This window comes from Entelurus aequoreus, linkage group LG05 (genome assembly GCF_033978785.1).
Source record: "Entelurus aequoreus isolate RoL-2023_Sb linkage group LG05, RoL_Eaeq_v1.1, whole genome shotgun sequence".
Taxonomy (NCBI): Eukaryota; Metazoa; Chordata; class Actinopteri; order Syngnathiformes; family Syngnathidae; genus Entelurus; species Entelurus aequoreus.
Genome location: NC_084735.1, coordinates 27,758,754 through 27,783,761, shown reverse-complemented (window position 1 = coordinate 27,783,761; position 25,008 = coordinate 27,758,754). Strand labels below are relative to the sequence as shown.

The 25,008-nt window shown below is 38.5% G+C and overlaps 1 protein-coding gene across 2 annotated transcripts in view; it reads right to left on the bottom strand.

Moving 5' to 3' along the window:
• tuft1b (tuftelin 1b) overlaps window positions 1-25,008 on the bottom strand; it is a 43,439-nt gene that overhangs the window by 4,631 nt on the left and 13,800 nt on the right. For both annotated transcript variants that reach the window (XM_062047563.1, XM_062047564.1), the window contains 7 exons: window positions 11,530-11,598; window positions 11,384-11,467; window positions 11,235-11,309; window positions 10,786-10,851; window positions 6,517-6,609; window positions 3,005-3,112; window positions 185-408 (listed from right to left, as the gene is read on the bottom strand). In XM_062047563.1, coding sequence (XP_061903547.1) covers window positions 185-408; window positions 3,005-3,112; window positions 6,517-6,609; window positions 10,786-10,851; window positions 11,235-11,309; window positions 11,384-11,467; window positions 11,530-11,598 — 719 coding nt within the window. The remainder of the gene's footprint in view (window positions 1-184; window positions 409-3,004; window positions 3,113-6,516; window positions 6,610-10,785; window positions 10,852-11,234; window positions 11,310-11,383; window positions 11,468-11,529; window positions 11,599-25,008) is intronic.

Below are 25,008 nucleotides of genomic sequence, written 5' to 3'. Positions count from 1 at the left end.
TAAACCAATGTGGGTGGCACTGGGAGCAGGTGGGTAAAGTGTCTTGCCCAAGGACACAACGGAAGTGACTAGGATGGCGGAAGCAGGGATCGAACTTGGAACCCTCAAGTTGCTGGCACGGCCACTCTACCAACCGAGCTATACCGCCCCTTTTGGTATTGAAAATACCAAAATGGCCGCTCACCTCTGCTCCTTCTCGCCTCCTTCTCCCTTGTCTGCTTTAAGCCGCAGCAGCTCGGCCTCGCCGGCCGCCATCTTCTCTCGCAGGACGCCGCTCTCCGCCTCCATGTTGCCCAGCAGCCTCTGCAGCTCCTCCACCTGCTGGCCTCGCTCCTCTGACTTTTCCTCCGCCTTCTGAAGGCGCTCGGACTGCGCAGCCAGACGGACGTGCTGGTCTTCAGAGTCCATCTGCCGGATAACGACATCAGGTTACAGCGTGCCCTGGAGCTGGAGCCTATCCCAGCGGGCTCAGGGTGCGCCGTGGACTGATCACCCGTCAATCGCAACAAACCGCCATTGTCAACTTTCTACCATTTGGACGTTAGAGGCGGGACGGCGCCAGTGTGGAAGGAAAAAAGACACAATCAACGTTCTCTCTGATGTATTTAATAATAATAACGGATTAGATTTATATAGCGCTATGTGTCAAACTCAAGGCCTGGGGGTCTTTTATGTGGCCTGCAAAGGCCTTGAATTACCATGCGTCTATTTGTTTCGAAATGTAATCAACTTTCTATTTTGACAGAAAAAAAATACATGTACTGTATGCAATTTCATATTTGAAACTTAATCTAATATTGCAACAAATATTACACAAACCCCGTTTCCATATGAGTTGGGAAATTGTGTTGGATGTAAATATAAACGGAATACAATGATTTGCAAATCCTTTTCAACCCATATTCAATTGAATGCACTACAAATACAAGATATTTGATGTTCAAACTCATTAACTTTATTTTTTTTTTGCAAATAATAATTAACTTAGAATTTCATGACTGCAACATGTGCCAAAGTAGTTGGGAAAGGGCATGTTCACCACTGTGTTACATGGCCTTTCCTTTTAACAACACTCAGTAAACGTTTGGGAACTGAGGAGACACATTTTTGAAGCTTCTCAGGTGGAATTCTTTCCCATTCTTGCTTGATGTACAGCTTAAGTTGTTCAACAGTCCGGGGGTCTCCGTTGTGGTATTTTAGGCTTCATAATGCGCCACACATTTTCAATGGGAGACAGGTCTGGACTACAGGCAGGCCAGTCTAGTACCCGCACTCTTTTACTATGAAGCCACGTTGATGTAACACGTGGCTTGGCATTGTCTTGCTGAAATAAGCAGGGGCGTCCATGGTAACGTTGCTTGGATGGCAACATATGTTGCTCCAAAACCTGTATGTACCTTTCAGCATTAATGGCGCCTTCACAGATGTGTAAGTTACCCATGTCTTGGGCACTAATACACCCCCATACCATCACAGATGCTGGCTTTTTAACTTTGCGCCTATAACAATCCGGATGGTTCTTTTCCTCTTTGGTCCGGAGGACACAACGTCCACAGTTTCCAAAAACAATTTGAAATGTGGACTCGTCAGACCACAGAACACTTTTCCACTTTGTATCAGTCCAATTTAGATGAGCTCAGGCCCAGCGAAGCCGACGGCGTTTCTGGGTGTTGTTGATAAACGGTTTTCGCCTTGCATAGGAGAGTTTTAACTTGCACTTACAGATGTAGCGACCAACTGTAGTTACTGACAGTGGGTTTCTGAAGTGTTCCTGAGCCCATATGGTGATATCCTTTACACACTGATGTCACTTGTTGATGCAGTACAGCCTGAGGGATGGAAGGTCACGGGCTTAGCTGCTTACGTGCAGTGATTTCTCCAGATTCTCTGAACCCTTTGATGATATTACGGAGCGTAGATGGTGAAATCCCTAAATTCCTTGCAATAGCTGGTTGAGAAAGGTTTTTCTTAAACTGTTCAACAATGTGCTCACGCATTTGTTGACAAAGTGGTGACCCTCGCCCCATCCTTGTTTGTGAATGACTGAGCATTTCATGGAATCTACTTTTATACCCAATCATGGCACCCACCTGTTCCCAATTTGCCTGTTCACCTGTGGGATGTTCCAAATAAGTGTTTGATGAGCATTCCTCAACTTTATCAGTATTTATTGCCACCTTTCCCAACTTCTTTGTCATGTGTTGCTGGCATCAAATTCTAAAGTTAATGATTATTTGTAAACATTTTTTTTTTTTTTATCAGTTTGAACATCAAATATGTTGTCTTTGTAGCATATTCAACTAAATATGGGTTGAAAATTATTTGCAAATCATTGTATTCCGTTTATATTTACATCTAACACAATTTCCCAACTCATATGGAAACGGGGTTTATATTATCACACATTACAAACATGAAAATAAGTACTTAAATATCTGCTTGACTTATGATTTTGAAGCAACTTATCCATCAAATTGTTTTTTCGGTAAAAAACTGGTAGCTCAGTTGCTAGACTTTTACAGTAAAAACCCGAATCAAAAACATTTATAATATTATTTTTCCATTTACAGTAATACAACGTAAAAAATGTAGGTTTTACAGTAAAATAGTGGTACTGTTTTCCCATTTACAGTATACATTGTAAAAAACATGATACATTTAATGGTAAAATTGCGGCAGCTAAACTTTACTCTAAAATCTACATATTTTTCCTACAGTGAACGTAAAAATATATAACAATAAATAATTGTGTAATGAAACAATTTAAAATGTATATATTACTCACTGTTATAATTGGCCCTCTGAGGGCAGCCATAACTGCGATGTGTCCCCCAATGAGAACGAGTTTGACACCCATGGACTATAGACACTTGAAATAAACCAGTTTTTAGGGAGGCCCCGCCTTACTAGAACCTTTCCCACCGTTAGTCACACACTGGCTTGACCCCTGTGCACAAATATGATCACACAAAAACAACGGCAACAACGTGCGTGTGCAACACACCTGCAGCCTCTCTCTCTCCTCTTGGTGCCACCTCTCCATGTCCTTCATTTGCGCGTACAGCCGCCTGGTTTCCTCCCGCAGACTCTGCACCTCACTGTCATCCAGCGCCTGAGGACACAAGAGTTGACATCGTCCATTAGAAGACAAAGTATGTTCACGCCCCTCGGGCTGCCTGACTGACATCAACATAAATGGTTGTCGACATAAGCGGTTGTCGACATAAGCGAAATTGGCCATAGTGTGCACATTTACGTGTGACATGTTTTATTTTTATAGAAATGACCATTTTGGCTCTTAAATATTATGTCGACATAATTGGTTGTCTACACAGGCAAAACTAGCCAAGGCTTGCACATTTACGAGTGACACTTTTTTTTTTTTTTACAGAAATGACCACTTTTGTGCTCAAATGTTATGTCGACAAAAGGGTTGTCGACACAAGCGAAATTAGCCATAGTTAGCACATTTACGTGTAACACATTTTTAAAATAGAAATGACCACTTTGGCTCGCAAATGTTACGTCGACATAAGCAGTTGTCGAGATAAGCGGAATTAGCCATAGTGTGCACATTTACGTGTGACATTTTTTAAAAATAGAAATGACCACTCTGGCTCTTAAATGTTGTCACACGTAAATGTGCAAGCCTTGGCTAGTTTCGCCTATGTCGACAACCGCTTATGTCGACATAAGCGAAACTAGCCAAGGCCTGCACATTTATGTGTGGCACTTCTTTTTTTTTTTTTTTTTTACAGAAATTATTACTTTTGTGCTCAAATGTTATGTCAACATAAGCGGTTGTCGACACAAGCAAAACTAGCCATAGCTTGCACATTTACATGCAACACATTTTTTTAATAGAAATGACCACTTTGGCTCTTAATTATGTCGACATAGGGGAAACTAGCCAAGGCTTGAACATTTACTGTACGTGTGACATTTTTTTAAAACAGAAATTACCACTTTTGTTTTCAAATGTTTTGTTGACATAAGCGGCTGTCAACATAAGCAAAATTAGCCATAGTTAGCACATTTACGTGTAAAAGTTTTTCATAGAGATGACTTGGCTCTCAAATGTTACAGTTTGTCAACATAAGTGATGGATGAATGTTATGTGGACATAAGCAGTTGTAAACATAAGCGGAAGTTGCCGCTGCTTGCACATTCAGATGTGAATTTTTTTTTTTTTCAGAAATTACCCCTTTGGCTTTTAAATGTTACACCGACATAAGCGGTAGTCAACATAGGGCGAAACTATAACAACGGTTTGCACATTTACGAGTGAATTTTTTTAAATAGAATGACACCTTTGGTTCTCAAAGGTTATGTCGACATAAGCGGTTGTCGACATAAGCGAAACTAGCCAAGGCTTGCACATTTACGTGTCACTTTTTTTCGTAGAGATGACCCCATTGGCTCTCATATGTTTTGTCGACATAAGCGGTTGTCGACATAGGTGAAACTAGCCAAGGCTTGCACATTTACGTGTGACACTTATTTTTTTTACAGAAATGACCACTTTTGTGCTCAAATGTTATGTCGACAAAAGGGTTGTCGACACAAGCAAAATTAACCATAGTTAGCACATTTACGTGTAACACATTTTTTAAATAGAAATGACCACTTTGGCTCGCAAATGTTATGTCGACATAAGCAGTTGTAAAGATAAGCGAAATTAGCCATCCTGTGCACATTTTTTTTATTTATTTATAGAAATGACCACTTTGGCTCTTAAATGTTGTCACACGTAAATGTGCAGGCCTTGGCTAGTTTCGCCTATGTCGACAACCGCTTATGTCGACATAGGCGAAACTAGCCAAGGCCTGCACATTTACGTGTGACATTTTTTTTTTTTTTTTTTTTTTTTACAGAAATGACTACTTTTGTGCTCAAATGTTATGTCAACATAAGCGGTTGTCGACACAAGCAAAACTAGCCACAGCTTGCACATTTACATGCAACACATTTTAAAAATGGAAATGACCACTTTGGCTCTTAATTATGTCGAAATAGGTGAAACTAGCCAAGGCTTGCACGATTACGTGTGACATTTTTTTTTAACAGTAATGACCACTTTTGTTTTCAAATGTTTTGTTGACATAAGCGGTTGTCGACATAAGCAAAATTAGCCATAGTTAGCACATTTACGTGTAAAAGTTTTTCATAGAGATGACTTGGCTCTCAAATGTTACAGTATGTCAACATAAGCGATGGATGGATGTTATGTGGACATAAGCGGTTGTCAACATAAGCGGAACTTGCCGCGGCTTGCACATTCACATGTGATTTTAAAATTTTTTTTTTTTTTTTTTTTTACAGAAATAACCCCTTTGGCTCTCAAATGTTACACTGACATAAGCGGTAGTCAACATAGGGCGAAACTATAACAACGGTTTGCACATTTACGAGTGACATTCTTTTTAATAGAATGACCCCTTTGGTTCTCAAATGTTACGTCGACATAAGCTTTTGTCGACATAAGCAAAACTAGCCAAGGCTTGCTTGCACATTTACGTGTCACATTTTTTCATAGAGATGACCCCATTGGCTCTCATATGTTTTGTCGACATAAGCAAAACTAGCCATGAATTGCAAATTTAAGGGTGGCACTTTTTAATAGGAATGACCCCTTTGGCTCTCAAATGTCATGTCGACATAAGCGGTCGACTACGTTTGTTGACGTCACTTGAGCGGGCATTTAAAAAAAAAAAAAGAATGACAAGAAAACGGTGGATTGGGATTGAAGGAGTTGGTCCACATGTACGGGTTGTCAACCTGGCTAAGTATGTGTTTGTGTTGACGTGAAAAGCAGCAGCTCCTCTCGTCTCATTGGTTCAAATTAGAGATATTATCGGCCGATAAATGCGTTAAAATGTAATATCGGAAATTATCGGTATCGTTTTTTTTATCGGTATCGTTTTTTAAATTTATTTTATTTTTAATTAAATCAACATAAAAAAAAACAAGATACACTTATAATTAGTGCACCAACCCAAAAAACCTCCCTCCCCCATTCACACTCATTCACACAAAAGGGTTGTTTCTTTCTGTTATTAATATTCTTGTTCCTACATTATATATCAATATATATCAATACAGTCTGCAAGGGATACAGTCCGTAAGCACACATGATTGTGCGTGCTGCTGGTCCACTAATAGTACTAACCTTTAACAGTTCATTTTACTCATTTTCATTAATTACTAGTTTCTATGTAACTGTTTTTATATTGTTTTACTTTCTTTTTTATTCAAGAAAATGTTTTTAATTTATTTATCTTATTTTATTTTATACATTTTTTTTAAAAGTACCTTATCTTCACCATACCTGGTTGTCCAAATTAGGCATAATAATGTGTTAATTCCACGACTGTATATATCGGTTGATATCGGTATCGGTAATTAAAGAGTTGGACAATATCGGAATATCGGATATCTGCAAAAAGCCATTATCGGACATCCCTAGTTCAAATAAAGTTCATTATATGAATGAAAGCTGAGTGGCGATTGGCTTACGTCAGCATCGTGCGTGTCGTTGTAAATGTTGTTGCCGTTGGTGACAGCTGCTTGGTTGTTGGGGACGTTCACTCTGTAGCCGTTGGAGGGTTGCTGCAGAAGAAGAACATGCAGTTTATTTGTGTCACCTTTATGCAGGAAACCTGATGCTACGTGAGTAAAAACAGTCAAACCATGAGAGTCCTACTAGCCAATCAGAGGCAAGTACTGTTAAGGATCTTTAAATGGGGTTTTTGCAGGAGCTGTTTTAAAACAGCAAAGCGCTCCTGTCATGTAAAGGATCTTTACAGTAGATCAGTGATTCTCAAACTGTGGTCCGTACCACTACTGGTACGCAGCCTCCATCTAGTGCAGACCTGGGCATTCTGCGGCCCGCGGGCCGCATCCGGCCCTTTGTACGTCCCTGTCCGGCCTGCGTGAGGCCAATTATAAATTACAAAATAAATTTAAAAAAGTATCTATTTCGAGTGTGCAATACAACAGTGCTGCTTTTGTTTTGAAAAGCGTTATTTGTATTACTTCCGTGTGGACGTATGCTCGTGCGCGCAGCGGCAATCACAAATACAAAATAAATTTAAAAAAACATCTTTGTCGTGCGTGCAATACAACTGTGCTGCTTTTATTTTGAAAAGTGTTATATGTGCGTATGTCCTGTGAGGGAAGGCGCACAGCGGTTATCCCCGAGACGATAAAAAGAGAAAAGTTGATGACGAATGGCGTGTTTTAAAAAAGACATGGACTGCCAAGTAAAGGTAAAGCCGTGTGCTTATTTGTGGTACACATGTTGCTGTGTTTAAAGAATATAGTGTAACGACCTGCTGAAGTAGATGTTGTCTTCTTGAGTTGTGTAAATGAGAAGTGAGGAGACGTGCGTGTGGAAGGAACGAGATATGTTGAGCTGTGTTAGTATAGCTTGCTCAATAAAAGTTTAAAAATTGCGTCAGACTTGCTGTGCACTTCTTCTGGACGCTACAATTGGTGTCAGAAGTAAAATTTTGCGCATACTGCGCTGCTTGTGTGCTACGTCATCGGGAGGTACGTGCCACGTGAGGAGCTCGCCGCAAAGAGAGAGAGAGAGAGACAGAGAGAGAGAGAGAGAGAGAGAGAGAGCGTTTACAGGTGCAGCCACGCTGCTTGCCACGAGGGGAATTCCGCCCTCAATGAAGACTCCCAGGTTTGATGGCAAGGCGAACTGGGAGGCATTTCATCCCACTTGTGCCATCAACTGTAGCGTCCAGAAGAAGTGCACACCAAGTCTGACGTTCTTTTTAAACTTTTATTGAGCATGCTATACTAACACAGCTCAACTTATCTCGTTCTTTCCAAAAGGAAAACCAATCCTCACTCCTCATTTCCGCAACAGCAACGCTTCTTCCTTCTTCGCCAATCACCTTACAGACGTGCTACGTTCACAACAAAGAGGGTGCAGGATGAAGTGACAGAAATTGAAATTTTTGTATTGTAATATACATCAGGAAGTGTTGTGTAAGAAAGTGTTAAAAATAAAACCATCAAAAGCCATCTGTTTTTGTATAAAGATAAGTTAGGTTAAATGAAAATATTATTATTATTATTATTATCTATCTTACGGTATATCAAAAATAATTTGTGCAAAACTTAATTGAAATATTGTCGGTGTGGCCCTCCAGCAGTGCTCGGGTTGCTCATGCGGCCCCCGGTAAAAATTAATTGCCCACCCCTGATCTAGTGGTACGCCAAAGAATCACTTGATAAAAGCAGAGTGTTTTATTTTCCTATATTCAAACACAGTGTTACTGTTCAAACTGTGTGTAATGTTACAGTGTTGAAAAATATTAAATATACTTGTTGAAAAAAACCTCTGCTTTGGCTTTAATGAATACGTAGTCCTACTACGCTACTGTATTTGAATATTGGTTCTTAAGGTGGTCCTTGGAGAGCCAAGTGTTTTCTGAGGTGGTACTTGGTGAAAAAAATGTTTGAGAACCACTGCAATAGAGCTTTAAAAAATGTCAGCGCGCTCCTGTTTTACAGAGTATCTTTGTTTGCTGTTTTTGCAGTAGCAAAAGTAGCAGAGCACTCTGATCGTCTTTGACTTGTGATTTTTGCAGGATTTCCTTGAAAACAGCAAAGCACTCCTCTCATACAGAGGATCTTTTACTAGCGTTTTTGCAGTAGGTTCTTAAAACAAGCAGAGTGCTCCTGTTGTATACTGTAGATCTTTGATTAGCATTGTTGCAGTGGGTTTTAAAAAAAAATGGCAGAGCGCTCCTATCTTATGCAGGATCTTTGACTAGCGTTTTTGCAGTAGGTATCTAAAAACAACGGCGTACTCTTCTCATTTAGAGAATCTTTGATTAACGTTTTCGCAGTAGGTCATTAAAAACAGTAGAGCGCTCTTGTCATATAGAGGATCTTTGACAAGCCTTTTTGCAGTAAATCATTAAAAAACTATAGAATGCTGCGGTCATATAGAATATGTGATTAGTGTTCTTAGATCATTAAAAAACTATAGAATGCTGCGGTCATATAGAGGATATGTGATTAGTGTTATTGGACTAGGTCATTAAAACTGGTGGAACACTTTTCTTTATCCAGAGGATCTTTGATTAGCTTTTTTTACAGTAGGTCAATAAAAAAGGGAAGAGCGCTCCTGTCACATTGAAGATCTTTGACTGACAGTTTTGCAGTAGGTCATTAAAAAAACGGCAGAACATCTCTGTCATATAGAAGATCTTTGATTAGTGTTTTTGCAGTAGGTAATTAAAAACGGTGGAACACTCCTGTCATTTAGAGGATCTTTGACGAGCGTTTATGCAGTAGGTCCTTAAAAACAGTAGAGGGCGTCTGTCACATAGAGGATCTTTGACTAACATTTTTGCAAGGGGTCATTAAAACAGTAGAGCGGTGGTTCGTAAAAATGTTTTTTCACCAAGTACCACCTCAGAAAACACTTTTGCTCTCCATCATATCGACCAACATTAAAATACAGTAGCATAGTAGGCCTAAGTATTGATTAAAAACAAGGCAGAGGTTTTATTAAACAAGTATATTTAATATTTTTGGCCACTGTAACATTACACACAGTTAGACACCGTGTTAGAATAATTTATTAAGTGGTTCTTTGGCGTACCACTAGATGGAGCCCGCTTATCACTAGTGCAAGGGTGTCGAACACGGTTACACTGAGGGCCACATCGCAGTTATGGCTGCCCGAAGAGGGGCGCTTGTAACCGTATATAATATATGAATATACATGTATAAGAATTCACCTCATAATATTATAAAATTGCTGTGCTTTTGATTATTATATTGTATTATACACTGTAAAAAAAAAAAAAAAATCAGTAGCAGTAACAGTAACCTACTCAGTGGCCTAGTGGTTAGAGTGTCCGCCTGAGATCGGTAGGTTGTGAGTTCAAACCCCGGCCGAGTCATACCAAAGACTATAATAAATGGGAGCCATTACCTCCCTGCTTGGCACTCAGCATCAAGGGTTGGAATTGGGGGTTAAATCACCAAAAATGATTCCCGGGCGCGGCCACTGCTGCTGCTCACTGCTCACCTCACCTCCCAGGGGGTGATCAAGGGTGATGGGTCAAATGCAGAGAATAATTTCGCCACACCTAGTGTGTGTGTGACAATCATTGGTACTTCAACTTTTTTAACTTTTTAGTAAAAAAACCCAACTTGCAGCTGAGTCACCACAACTTCACCGTAAAATGTATGATGGTTTTTACAGCATATTACTGTAAATGGAAAAACGGTACTACAGTTGTTGTTTTTTTACTGTAAAATCCTGGCAACTGAGCTGCCAGTTTTTTTTTTTACTGTAAAATCTATTGTCATTTCTACAGTGTACAATTTGATGAATAACTTGCTTTGATATAAAACGCAGATATTTATTTTGTTTTCATTTTTTAAATTTTGAAATATATGACAGTATTATATTGTTGCATTATTAGATAATAAAGTTTAAAATATACTCAATAGCATGCAATACATGTATTTATGTCTGTCACAATGAAAATATTAAATTTAGTAAATGATAAAATGCTTTATTGATTCATATTATTTCAGGGCTTTCGCGGGCCGCGTTAAATGATGTGGCTAGCCAAATCTGGCCTCCGGGCCTTGAGTTTGACACCTGTGCGCTAGTGGTACATGTACCAAAGTTTATGAATCACTGCAGTAGAGCACACATATGAAGGATCTTTGATTTATGTTTTTGAAATACATATTTAAAAGCTATTAACTGTGATGAATAATTAAGTACGGCATATTATTTACCTTTTTCATGTTATTGTTCTGTCTGGCTGCCATCTGCTCTCTCAGCGTCTTCAGACAGTACCTCACCTAAGACATTCAAACAATTGTACATAAGGCTTATCAAATGGACTCGTCATAAAAAGGATCAACAGAACATGAAGTCTGTCAAAAACTTCAAAATAACCACGAATTGAAACAACTAAATAGTTATTTTTCCACACATAATAACCCAAAAAGGAAATATTTGTGTATAAAAACATTTTGTAGGTACAGGGAGAAGAGTTAATTTCACATTTTAATCAAGAAATAATCTTGTTTTCGTGAAATTGTAAATAATAGTCATTAAGTTTGAGCATTCAATATAAGTAAGGTCCGAGAGCTTTTACATACAGTATGTGATAGAAAAACACCAGATTATAAATACGTTTTTATAATACGTCATATGGAGGGCAAAAAAGTCAGGCACTGACCTCCTGGATCTGCGACACCTCGTCTGTCAGCATCCTGACGCTCTCTGTCGTCTCGGGGCGATTATCCAGGTACACCTGCGAGACATGTCGCCGCCCCATCAGCGACCACTTGACTCCTCAATATTTTTGCAAAAAAGGAGCTGACATACTTTGATGACTTCCACTTTTTCCTCCTGAGGAGTTACTTTCTGCTTGTCCGGTTTCTGCGGCAGCACGACCGCAACGCTGCTGTCCTGCAGACGACCAGCACACATGTTTAGTAAGCAAATATAAACAAATGTTTGTGTTTTCTTACCTTGCAGGGCCACGCTGAGGTGTTGCTGTCGTGATGTTGCGGGTGGAATGTAGGCCGCCTGCAAGTGTCCTGCAAGATAAGTGCAAGCAGTGTGTGAGCAAAGAGCACTGTGACACGACAAGGCCCACACATGGGAGAAAAGGGCAAAGAGGCGGTGCTAAGAGAGAGAGGACACATTTTTGCCATTAAACTTCCCGCTGCTGAGGTTTTTACATGTCTGACAGTTAGAAGGCGCTGCTTAGCAACACACAATGTGGGTTCATTTCTTTCCACTGAGCACTTGGAGCAAAGTCACAAGTCACTGGAGAATGCCCACCCACGCCTTGGCGAGCACTTTGTTTACAAAAACACACAACAAACATTATATATATATATATATATATATATATATATATATATATATATATATATATATATATATATATATATATATATATATATATATATACTGTATATATATACTGTATATAGATATATATGTCTATAGATGTGTATATATATATATATACTGTATATACATACACATACATATATATATATACATACATACATACAGGTATATATATCTATAGATACATATGTATCTATAGATATACTGTATATATCAGGGGTCGGCAACCCAAAATGTTGAAAGAGCCATATTGGACCAAAAATACAAAAACAAATCTGTCTGGAGCCGCAAAAAATTAAAAGCCATATTACATACAGATAGTGTGTCATGAGATATAAATTGAATTAAGATGACTTAAAGGAAACTAAATGACCTCAAATATACCTACAAATGAGGCATAATGCTGCAATATGTACATATAGCTAGCCTAAATAGCATGTTAGCATCGATTAGCTTGCAGTCATGCACTGACCAAATATGTCTGACTAGCACTCCACACAAGTCAATAACATCAACAAAACTCACCTTTGTGCACAACGTTAAAAGTTTGGTGGACAGAATGAGACAGAAAAAGAAGTGGCATAAAACACGTCCTAGAAAGTCAGAGAAAGTTATACTTGTAAACAAACTACGGTGAGTTCAAGGACCGCCAAAATTAGTAGGACAAAACGGCGCTCGCCAAATACTCGAATCAGTGAAGCATGTTTAATATAAACAGTGTGCTTTGTAACAATTAGGGAGGTTTGCGTCATGTTTGTCCTCCTACACCACATATGTCAGAGTCAAGGCCCGCGGGCCATATCCGGCCCGCGAGAAGGTTTTTTACGGCCCTTGGGATGATCTTGATTTATTATTAGAACCGGCCCGCAGACCGCAGATCTTTTACACGCACCAAGCGGATGCCGGTCCAAGGTTCCGAAAGGGGGCGAGCGGCCCGCCGGGACGCGCCTGCCGGCCGAAGGGCTGCAGCCCGGCCGTCAGTCGCGGAGCCCGCCGTGCCACGCGCGCCAAGGGGGCGGGCCGAAACCCGGCCCCGAGGCCCTGAGACTTCTGCTTTGTTTCCCCAAACCGCGCGTCACCGCCGGGCCCGCACCACAGTCGGGCTGCAGCCCGAGCGTCGGTGGCGGAACCCGTCATGTGCCGCGCGCGCCAAGCGGAGCGGGGGGGTCAAGCGGGCCGAAACCCGCAGGCCACCCCCTCACCACGAGGCCCTGAGACTTCTGCGTTTGACCCCTACGCGCGGCCCGTCGGGACGCGCCCGCCGTCAAGCCACGAGGGCCAGCCGTCGGGTCGCGGAGCCCGCCGTGCCACGCGCGCCAAGGGGCGGGCCGAAACCAGCGGGGGGTTTCGGGCACCCAACTCGCCTCCCTCCCACGGAGGGAGGAGGGGGGTTCAATGTGAACATTACTGTGCAATCACATATTTAGAGTTTTTACTCAATTCAAGTTTAAAAGTTAAAGTTTAATATTTGTTTTCACTGCATGTTACTTCTCCTTAAACAAAGTGTTGTTTTTGATTTATAGATTTTTGCACTTTATTTTATTGTATTTCAATTTAATTATATTTTAAAAATATTTCAGTTGAGTGGATGATAGAAAATTGCTATTATTGTTTTTTTCTTTGAAGTAAATTTAGCCCACTTTTGCTAAAATAGAAAATATAGGCTACTGATGGTGCCTTGAATACCGGTTTCTTTCATTTAATGTTCATGTTATGGGGATTTTTATATAAAGGAAATTTGTCTTTTGTGTCTGTTGAAAATTAAAGATTACTGACAGAGCCATAAGAAAATATTGCTTTATTTATCTGATCATATTGGAATATATTTGTTAGGTTTTCAGTAGGTTCAATTAGGTTCACTAGACTATATGCGTCATTTAAAATTTTTTCAATGAACATTCGAACAGTCCGGCCCTCGGCTTGTAGCTAAATTTTTTATTTGGCCCTCCGTCCATTTGACTTTGACACCCCTGTCCTACACAAACCATATTAAAAAAAAAAAAAAAAAAAATTCCTCATCTTTTTCCATTTTTCATACATTTTTAAAAAAGCTCCTGAGAGCCACTAGGGCGGCGCTAAAGAGCCGCATGCGGCTCTAGAGCCGCGGGTTGCCGACCCCTGGTATATATACACATATATATGTATACATATATATATACACGCATCTATATATACACAAACACATACATATGTATATATCTATCTATATACACACACACACATATATACAGTATATATATATATATATATATATATATATACATATATTTATATATATGTATACATATATATTTACATATATATACACAGATATTTATATATGCATATATATGTACATCTATACATACATACACACATATATCTATATTTATACATACACACATATATAAATGGTTATACTTGTATAGCGCTTTTCTACCTTCAAGGTACTCAAAGCGCTTTGACAGTATTTCCACATTTACCCATTCACACACACATTCACACACTGATGGCGGGAGCTGCCATGCAAGGCGCTAACCAGCAGCCATCAGAGGCAAAGGGTGAAGTGTCTTGCCCAAGGACACAACGGACGTGACTAGGAAGGTAGATATACAATAATATACATATATTAGCCTCTTTTTACATTTTTAAATAGCAGTGATTAGCTTATTTTTACACGTTTAGGATAAAAGTGGTTAGCGTCTTTTTCCACTTTTAAGTACAAGATGTTTACATGTTTAAGGTGAAGGGGTTAGCTTTTTTTTACGCTTTTAAGTAGCAGCGGTTATCTTGTTTTTGCCCTTTTAAGTAGCAGCGCTTATCTTCTTTTTACACTTTTAGGTAGCAGTGGTTATAGCCACATTTTACACTTGTTAACTGCACAGGCACTCTTTCCATAATGTTCCCCCCCACATTCCTACAGGTGTAAAAAAAACTCAAACAATGTAAATTTAAAGACTGAAGTAATTGAAGTCCGTCATTTAAGTGTAAAAACATGTTAAACAGTGTAAAACAGTGGTCCCCAACCGCCCGGTACCGGTCCGCGGACCGATTGGTACCGGGCCGCACAAGAATTAAAAATAAATAAATAAATAAATAAAAAATTATGAAATCAACATAAAAAACACAATATATACATTCTATATCAATATAGATCAATACAGCCTGCAGGAATACAGTCCGTAAGCACACATGATTGTATTTATATATTTAAAAAAATAATAAATTAAATACACCCCCCCCCCCCACCGGTCCGTGGGACAAATTTTCAAGCGTTGACCGGTCCGCAGCTACAAAAAGGTTGGGGACCACTGGTGTAAAACATTGAATAACTGGTTGCCTGTACTTTGTTAACAAGTAGGCTAAAGGACACAGCTGCAGTCCCAGTTTGACCCTGGAACACATGATTTCAACCATCATTATTTCCTTTGGGGCTAATTGGGTGTTTGATTGAAACTTTTAAAGGCAAAATAAAGCATTTCTCCATGAGTACACATAACCACGAAAAAAAGAAAAATGAAGCCGTGGATTTTTTGCCAACTGCAGCCCTGCAGCCACAAAGATGAAAAGAAAAAGATTACACAAAATTCCAAGAAACTAAATGTTCTGTGAGTCACTCTCACTAAATATTTAAGCGGTGTGTTTACACAGCAACACACACACACACACACACACATCAGCTCTGACACAATGGACCCAAGTAATCCTTCAGGAAGGCGACGCCCACAAATGTCATCCCGCCAGGAATGACTTTGACATACGTTTGATTTTGTGCGGGGAAAACACGAGGTTGGACGTGTTATGCAAGACGTCTGGCTATGTGCCTCGTCTCGTTTGGAAGACAGCCTCCATGTGGCCTTCGCTTAGTTACTTAGTATGCAGCTATTCTTCCTGGTGTCCAGCAAAGTTGTACGTACAAAAAGAAAAAACATAAAAATACCTTATTCACAAAAAAAACCCATACAAAAACAATTCTAAAGCATTCACATACAGTATTGTACATACTGTATATCAATTGATACACATACACATGCATAAACATAAACAATTATTGTGTAGTTGTGGAGAAATTACAACAGTTTGTATGTGTGCCTCACACTTTTTAAAGGATCAAAAGTAATTGGACAAAGTAATATTTGGTTGCAATACTAATTCCCGCTACCTGGAATTCAACACCTTTACTCAACAGTACCAATTTCCGGTACTCCCATGTGTCTTCGTGCTAGTAAAAGTGATTTTTTTAAATAATAAAATCGCTTATAATGACAACTGTGCTGTCCACTTGATATATCTTGTTTTCTTACACTTCTGAGTCTCATTGGCAAGTATTATATGGCGGACTTTGCAATTATAGCTACGGTGTGTTGCCATACCCAGGAAGTAGTCTTTTCCATTAAGTTTAGTCCTGTTGTTAAGCCCTACAAAGTGTTTACACTGTAATTATTGTACTTATTATTAAGGCTGAAATGACGCGTCGACGTAGTCGACGTCATCGGTTACGTAAATACGTCGACGCCGTTTTTGTGCGTCGACGCGTCGCATAATGACGTCACACTACCGTCATGGCGAAGCGCAAAGCAGACGATCAAAGAAGACGATGCGAGCGGTGCGAGCGAGGGGGGAAAAGCATGCCAAAAGTGGTCAAAAGTGTGGGAGTATTTCAATAAACGGCCTAATAATGTTGTTGTATGCACACTGTGTCGAGCGGAAATGGCCTATCATAGCAGCACAACGGCTATGAACGAACATTTGAAAAGAAAACCATCAACTAGTCAATCGTCCGCGCGAGCATACGTTGTCATCATTACACAAAAACATGAATGTGTCATTTGTATCTGCTAGGGGTGTAACGGTACGTGTTTTGTATTGAACCGTTTCGGTACGGGGCTTTCGGTTCGGCACGGGGGTGTACCGAACGAGTTTCTAAGCTAAAGCTAAAGTCTTAACAAGTTGCTTTGCTCCGTCTGCCTCTGTCTCAGCATGCAGCATTGTCCCACCCACACAACCATCTGATTGGTACACACGAAGCATTATCAGCCAATCAGCAGTGCGTATTCAGAGCGCATGTAGTCAGCACTTCAGCGTGGAGCAGATAGGTGTTTAGCAGGTGAGCATCAGGCAGCGGACTCTCCCCAAATGATAATAAACACCTCCCAGTCAACTACTAGTAACATCACTATGAGCCCGTTGACCTTCTAGAAACTTAAACTGCAGCTCAGCTCACTCGCAATCCTGGCTTGAGGTGAAGGCTAATTAGCTCTCAGTTCCAGCCACATCGACCCCTTCAGAGCGCCTATTTTCAGCTGCTGGGAATATTGCAAACAAGAAAAGAACCAAAGCATGTAGACATGCTAACCTTTCTTCATTACAACTGTTAGACACTCACTGGAATGAGTAGAATTGGTTATTGTGTACGGTGTTGGACTGGATGTTTATTTTGCACATTTTAAAAGCAATACTTAATGTTTACAGTGCTCCAGAATATTTAGATTGGCACTTTTTTGTATTGGATGTTTATTTTTGCACATTTTAGCAAATAAGCAATACTTTCACTTTTGTTGAAATGTTTACAATGTTGTTACAGAATATTTCGTTTTGCACTTTTTTGTATTGGATGTTTATCTTTATTTATGCACATTTTAAAGCAAAATAAGCAATACTTTTACTTTTGAAATGCTTATACTATTGCAGAATATTAAGATTTGCACTGGATGTTGACTTTTATATTTGCACATTAAAAAGCAAATAAGCTACTTTTAATTTTGTTAAATGTTAAAAGTTTTAAATGTTTACATTGTTACAGAATATTTAGTCATGTTGTTGTCAATGTTGACTGAGTGGCCATACTTCTTTTTTTTTGTAAATAAAAGCCAAGCCTTTTGAAAAAACGGGCCTACGTTTATTTTTTCATCTTCATTTTGAATAAAAAAATAATCGGTAAAAGGAAAAATAATCTATAGATTAATTGAAAAAAATAATCTATAGATTAACCGATGAATCGAAAAAATAATCTATAGATTAATCGATAGAAAAATAATCGTTAGCTGCAGCCTTACTTATTATGCACCAGCTGTTTGTAACGTGCATCTCAGCTGTAGTTTTTATTAACAAATTGAGGGGTGTTGAAATGCCAATGTAAAACCGCTAACGCTAATCGGTAGCATGTCTATGGCAAATCAAATGTAGAATAGCATCCAGCTAGCACCTTTCTAAAAGTGGTGCCTTACTGTATGTAGCAGTTTTGTCTTGCTTTGTTGGCATGGAAAATTGCAACATTACCTAGAGGCAGTCCCATTGAGTTCGCTCTGAGTGCTTGTTTGCCCGACAAGTGTTTGAGCCGGCCGAGTCTGCAACCGGATGTGCAACAAAGGTATTTGAATATGGCAAACAAACTATTTTTTAAAATTTATATCGAAAATTAAGGATTTTTTTCATTGACTAAGAAGATATTTTTATTATATAATGATGATATATCTAACTAACATGACATCAAAATTCTCTCCCGACATAAATCTTTTTTTGGTTCTAACGTCTATTTGTTACAAATGAACAGACACATTATGTCTCACAGCTTGCTTCACGTTCAAACACACACCCACATACACAAATGTTGTGTATTTGTAGTGACAACACGCGTGTGAATACAGTAAATACAGGTAGCAGACCCTGGAATGTGGAAAAAATGCTTTTGTTTACATGTTTTTCTGTCTTAAATCAGCATAGGAACGCTTTGCACGGCAACGCCACTTGGCCTCCGCACATTAAATAACCCCCTGCTGGGACATAGTGGATGGCGCCCTTTTGTGACACATTCTCCGCATGCCACCAAGGGGTCGTCAAGTTGAAATGTGGCCGCAAAGTCAAGTGCGAGGGCGACGCTAATTAGCTGGAAATTACAAAAGACACACGGTGGGCGGTGGAAACAGAACAATTTGCTCTGAGGACACTTCTTACGTGTCGCCAAACGTCATGTCAACAGACAAAAGGAGTGGATAAAGGGGTTGATTGTCACGGAAACCCTGACTACAAAATAAGGAATACAAGTACACTGTAAAAAAAAAAAGTTGAGAAAGCGCAAATTTTCAAGTTAACATGATGCAACAAGATTTTTGCGTTTTCTCAACTTTTGACTACTGCTGGCCAGACACTGTTTTGGTAGTTAAACATAGTGAAACCTTATTTCTGAGTCTGACTAACTTGAAAACTATAATTAGTCCAACAAAATATACCAAAACAGTGTCTGGCCAGCAGTAGTCAAAAGTTGAGAAAACGCAAAAATCTTGTTGCATCATGTTAACTTGAAAATTTGCGTTTTCTGAACTTTCTTTTTTTTTTTTACAGTGTATGTACGATTTTGCCTGTATTGTATCGGATCGATATCGGACGATACTCAAGGTGGCAATATTGGTATCATGTCGGAAGGGAGAAAGTTGTATCGGGACACTCCTATTAAGTAACTATCAAATACACAATCTGACAACCATCCGCGTAATGTCACATTGTTACTTCAGTAGAAAAAAATCTTTAAAAAAAAGTTGAATTGCAATGACTGGAAAGTAAACAGGAAACATCTTTAGGTCAGTATACTGTATCTGTAATACATACAAATATAACTGTACTATTATACTATACTAGTGGTCCTCAAACTTTTTTTCCCAAGTACCACCTCAGAAAACCCTTGGCTTTCCAAGTACCACCATAAGTACCAACATTAAAATACTAGGGGTGTGGGAAAAAATCTATTTGAATTCGAATCGCGATTCTCACATTGTGCGATCCAGAATCGATTCTCATTTTTCAAAAATCTTTTAAAATTTTATTTATTTATTTATTTTATTTTATTTATTTTTTTAATTAATCAATCCAACAAAACAATACACAGCAATACCATAACAATGCAATCCAATTCCAAAACCAAACGCGACCCAGCAACAGTCAGAACTGCAATAAACAGAGCAATTGAGAGGAGACACAAACACGACACAAAACAAACCAAATGTAGTGAAACAAAAATGAATATTATCAACAACAGTATCAATATTAGTTACAGTTTCAACATAGCAGTGATTAAAAATCCCTCATTGACATTATCATTAGACATTTATAAAAATTTAAAAAAATTAACAAGTGTCACAGTGGCTTACACTTGCATCGCATCTCATAAGCTTGACAACACACTGTGTCCAATATTTTCACAAAGATAATATTTTTGGTTCATTTAATAGTTAAAACAAATTTACATTATTGCAATCAGTTGATAAAACATTGTCCTTTACAATTATAAAAGCTTTTTACAAAAATCTACTACTCTGCTTGCATGTCAGCAGACTGGGGTAGATCCTGCCGAAATCCTATGTATTGAATGAATAGAGAATCCTTTTGAATCGGGAAAAAAATCCTTTTTGAATCGAGAATCGTGTTGAATTGAAAAAATAAATAAATCGATTTTGAATCGAATCGTGACCCCAAGAATCGATATTGAATCGAATCGTGGGACACCCAAAGATTCACAGCCCTATAAAATACAGTAGCGTAGTAGGCATGAATATTCATTAAAAACAAGGCAGAGGTTTTAATTAATATTTTTGGCCACTGATTGAACAGTTATTTTTTGGCGTACCACGAGATGTACCACAAAATCACTGTACTATACTGTACTATCATATATTAGTACTGTATTGTCAGTGACAATCAACAAGGGATCTTTAACATTTTCCTGGCCAAGGACACCCAAACTGATAAAGAAATGGAGCGGGCACTCCCTGTTTATAAAATTGTGTTTTAAATTAAACTGGTCCTAAAGGTACATTGTTTTTGTTCAACACTAAGATATCAAGAAAATACAGTATAGCGCAGCTAATAGCTAGCTGATAGCAACTAACGCCTTAATCGCTTGTTGACAATTAACGTCCTAATCGCTAACTGACAATTAACGCTCTTATCCGTAACTGGAAGTTAACTGGCCCCCGCTAATTGCTAACTGCCGCTGCTAATAGCTAGCTAGCACCCTAATCGCTGGCTGACAATTAGCACTCTTATCGTTAGCTGACAACACGCAACCTAATCGTTAGCTGTCAGCTAGCGGTACTAATAGATAGCTGGCAATTAAATGTTAATTGCTAGCTGACAACTAGTGCCCTAACCGTTAGCTGGCAGCTTGTGCTGCTAATCGCTAGCTGGCAACTGGTATTCTAGGCATTAGCTGGCAGCTTGCAATACTAATCGCTAGCTGGCAATTAGAACGCAAATCGCTAGCTATCTTAAATGCTAATGTAAATATAATAATGTAAATATTTACTCATCTTTTTATTTTAAACCTAAAGTCTAATCAAGCAGTACCTATGCAGAACCCCTCTGGGTTACAGACCCCCTGTGAAGACCTCTGATCTAAACCATAGATCTCGCTTCGCACTTTCTTTATAAAGACTTTGTGTAGAAGACTACAGGACAAATACTGAATATTTACAATTAGACATGAAAAACCTCAAGTTAAGCCATCCTACTCCGGTGAAGACGATGCAGCCAATCTTTGATCCCTGCCGCCTCAAAATGTCCATGACTCAATTTTAGAGTCCTAATGCTTTGAACTTCCGGTTCAAAGCATTAAACGGAAGAAAATACTGTAGTGAGATGGCCAAAAGATGGCCCCTTAACAAACAATAACATACCATTTCAGTGTCTCTGTGGGTGTTTTATGAAAACTATTTCTTTAATACAAAACATGATGGCCGTTAGCAAAGAAAAATCCATCAATTAGCCACACCGTTTTATAATCAGGGTTCAAAGCATAGGAAACAAATTGCAGATTTTAGTTGGAAAATATGGTAAAATTATTTTAGCAGAGAAACAATTTAATCCAGTTTAAGCCAATTTTTGGTTTCATAAGAGTGAACAACTGTGTAGCACGGACTAGCATAGTTGACTGTGTTAGCAGCTAGCACTAACCTAGGTTTAAAATAATTTGTATTCATATTATTATTTCATACATATTTCATGTATGTATGTGTAATATAATTGATTAAAAATATATAACTGGTGTTTCTGAGTACCACCAGTGATAGTCGTACATACCAGTTTGAGAATGGGCGGTTCATTTAATCTTCGAGGCGACTTTTACTCGTCGGAAAACAAAGATGAGAAAAGGCGGTTCTCTGTGTTTGCAGACTTTGATTGACAGGTGACTACTACAAATATGTGTGGGTGAAACACAAAAACAAACACTGTTTCCCAACTCGCTAAGTAAAAGCTCCTACAATTGATCAGTATAGATCTTGAAGGATGTAAATGTGATAAAGAAGATGCCAGTTGTGTAGATTCGAGCCCTGTTTTGTTTAGTGACGACATGGCGGATTGCCTTAAAGCTAAAAAATAGCGCCAACAACAAGCTGGGAGGGAAGTGTCATTTCTGACACGGCTGCTGTGAATGTGGCGCGAAGGTTCGCGGACAATACATCAACATTTGTGACAACATCAGGCCTCTTACCACCTTTGAGTGCCAACAGGCTTCACGCCAACGTGTCGAATCCATCAATCTTTGAGCGCAGACCAAACTGAGGGTTTTATCACCGAGCGTTTTATCACCGAGCGAAAACATGCACCGTGGACTGTTGTTACCTTTAAAAAACAAGCTAGCAAAGGTGTCAACTGCTTAAGCAACTACACTAAAAACAAACAATAGACGGTTGCATTAAAAACAACAAGCTGACAGAACCTAGTTGACATAAATACAGTTTTCTCATGAGGATGTCATTTTACTGCTGCATGCTAATAGAGAAGCGAAGACTATTGTTGACGCAACTGCAACAAAATGCAACTGGAGAAAATGGAGGACATCCCTTCATTGCTTAATGCTAACAGAAAAGCTAATGCTATAGATGTTGACGCCAACAACTAAAGAACAAGACAAGTCACTCACTATGAACCAATATCTTTAGAAAAACAAAACCAAGCTAGCTATCATGTCAACAATCTAAGCAACAAGACACAAAACAAACCCATTAAGTATTGTTATTATTATTTTGTTGTTGTTGAAAGAATGAATCTAGCTCAACAACTGAAGCAGCTATAATGGAAAGCGTAATTTTAATGCCACATAATTACGCTAATAAAAATATTTGCTATAGTTGTTCTCGTCAACAACCAAATAACAAAATAAAACACCAACCATAAGACCACTACCTTCAGAAAAAAACCCCTAAAAGAACACAATAGACAATGAATAAACAATAACCTATACAATAGATGGACACACTTCAAACCAAAGAAAATAAAAAACATACTTGAGTACTGTTACGTTAAAAAAAAAAAAAAGTTTTTAAAGAAACATGCTAGTTCAACAACCAAATATCAAGACAAATCCCGCCTAAAAGAACAAGCTAGCTTAACGAAAATGCTAGGTAATGCGTCAACAACCTAAGCAACTAAACGAAAAACAAACCCATGGACGGTTATGTTAAAAAAAACAACTTTTTAAAGAAACCAGCTATCTCATGCATCAACAACTGAAGCAATAATAATGGAAAACTTAATTTTACTGCTACACATGCTAATAAACAAGCTATTGCTATACTGTAGTTGTTCACATCAACAACCAAAGATCAACAAAAATCCTGCCTAAAAAAACAAGCAAATGCGTCAATAAATTAAACATCTAAACAAAACACAATACCATGGACTGTTGTGTTTGAAGAAACAAGCTACCTTTTTTGCGCAATTTAGGCAAATATAATGGAACATGTAATTTTAATGCCAAATGCTAATAAACAAGCTAATGCTATAGTTGTCCACGTCAACAACCAAGGACCAGGACAAAACACTCACTCTGGATCATTATCTTTAGAAAAAACCCTAAATGAAAAAGCTAGCTAATGCGACAACAACCTAAGCAACTAAACAAAAAACAAACTCATGGACGGTTATGTTAAAAAACCTACTTTTTAAAGGAACCAGCTATCTTATGCATCAACAACTAAAGCAGCAATAATGGAAAACGTAATCTTACTGCTACACATGCTAATAAACAAGCTAATGCTATACTGTAGTTGTTCACATCATCAACCAAAGATTAAGACAAATCCCGCCTAAAAGAACAAGCTAGCTAACGCGTCAACAAATTAAAACACTAAATAAAACCATGGACTGTTGTGTTTAAAGAAACAAAATATAATGGAAACTGTCATTTTTAAGGCCTAATGCTAATCAACAAGCTAATGCTATAGTTGTTCATGTCAACAACCAAGGACCTGCACAAAACACTCACTCTGGACCATTATCTTTAGGAAAAAATGTAAATGAAAAAGCTAGCTAATGCGACAACAACCCAGGGAACTAAACGAAAAACAAACTCATGGACGGTTATGTTTAAAAAAAACTACTTTTGAAAGAAACCAGCTATCTCATGCGTCAACAACTGAAGCAACAATAGTGGAAAACGTAATTTTTCTGCTACACATGCTAATAAACAAGTGAATGCTTTACTGTAGTTGTTCACATCAACAACCAAAGATCAAGACAAATCCCACCAAAAAGAACAAGCTAGCTAACGCGTCAACAAATTAAAACACTAAACAAAACAGAAAACCATGGACTGTTGTGTTTAAAGAAACAAAATATAATGGAAACTGTCATTTTAATGCCAAAGGCTAATAAACAAGCTAATGCTATAGTTGTTCATGTCAACAACCAAGGACCAGGACAAAACACTCACTCTGGACCATTATCTTTAGGAAAAAACCTAAACGAAAAAGCTAGCTAATGCGTCAACCACTTAAGCAACTAAACAAAAAACAAACTCATGGACGGTTATGTTAAAAAAAGCCTACTTTTTAAAGAAACCAGCTATCTCATGCGTCAACAACTGAAGCAACAATAATGGAAAACTTTATTTTTCTGCTACACATGCTAATAAACAAGCTAATGCTATACTGCAGTTGTTCACATCAACAACCAAAGATCAAGACAAATCCACCCTAAAAGAACAAGCTAGCTAACGCGTCAACAAATTAAAACACTAAACAAAGCAGAAAACCATGGACTGTTGTGTTTAAAGAAACAAAATATAATGGAAACTGTCATTTTAATGCCAAAGGCTAATAAACAAGCTAATGCTA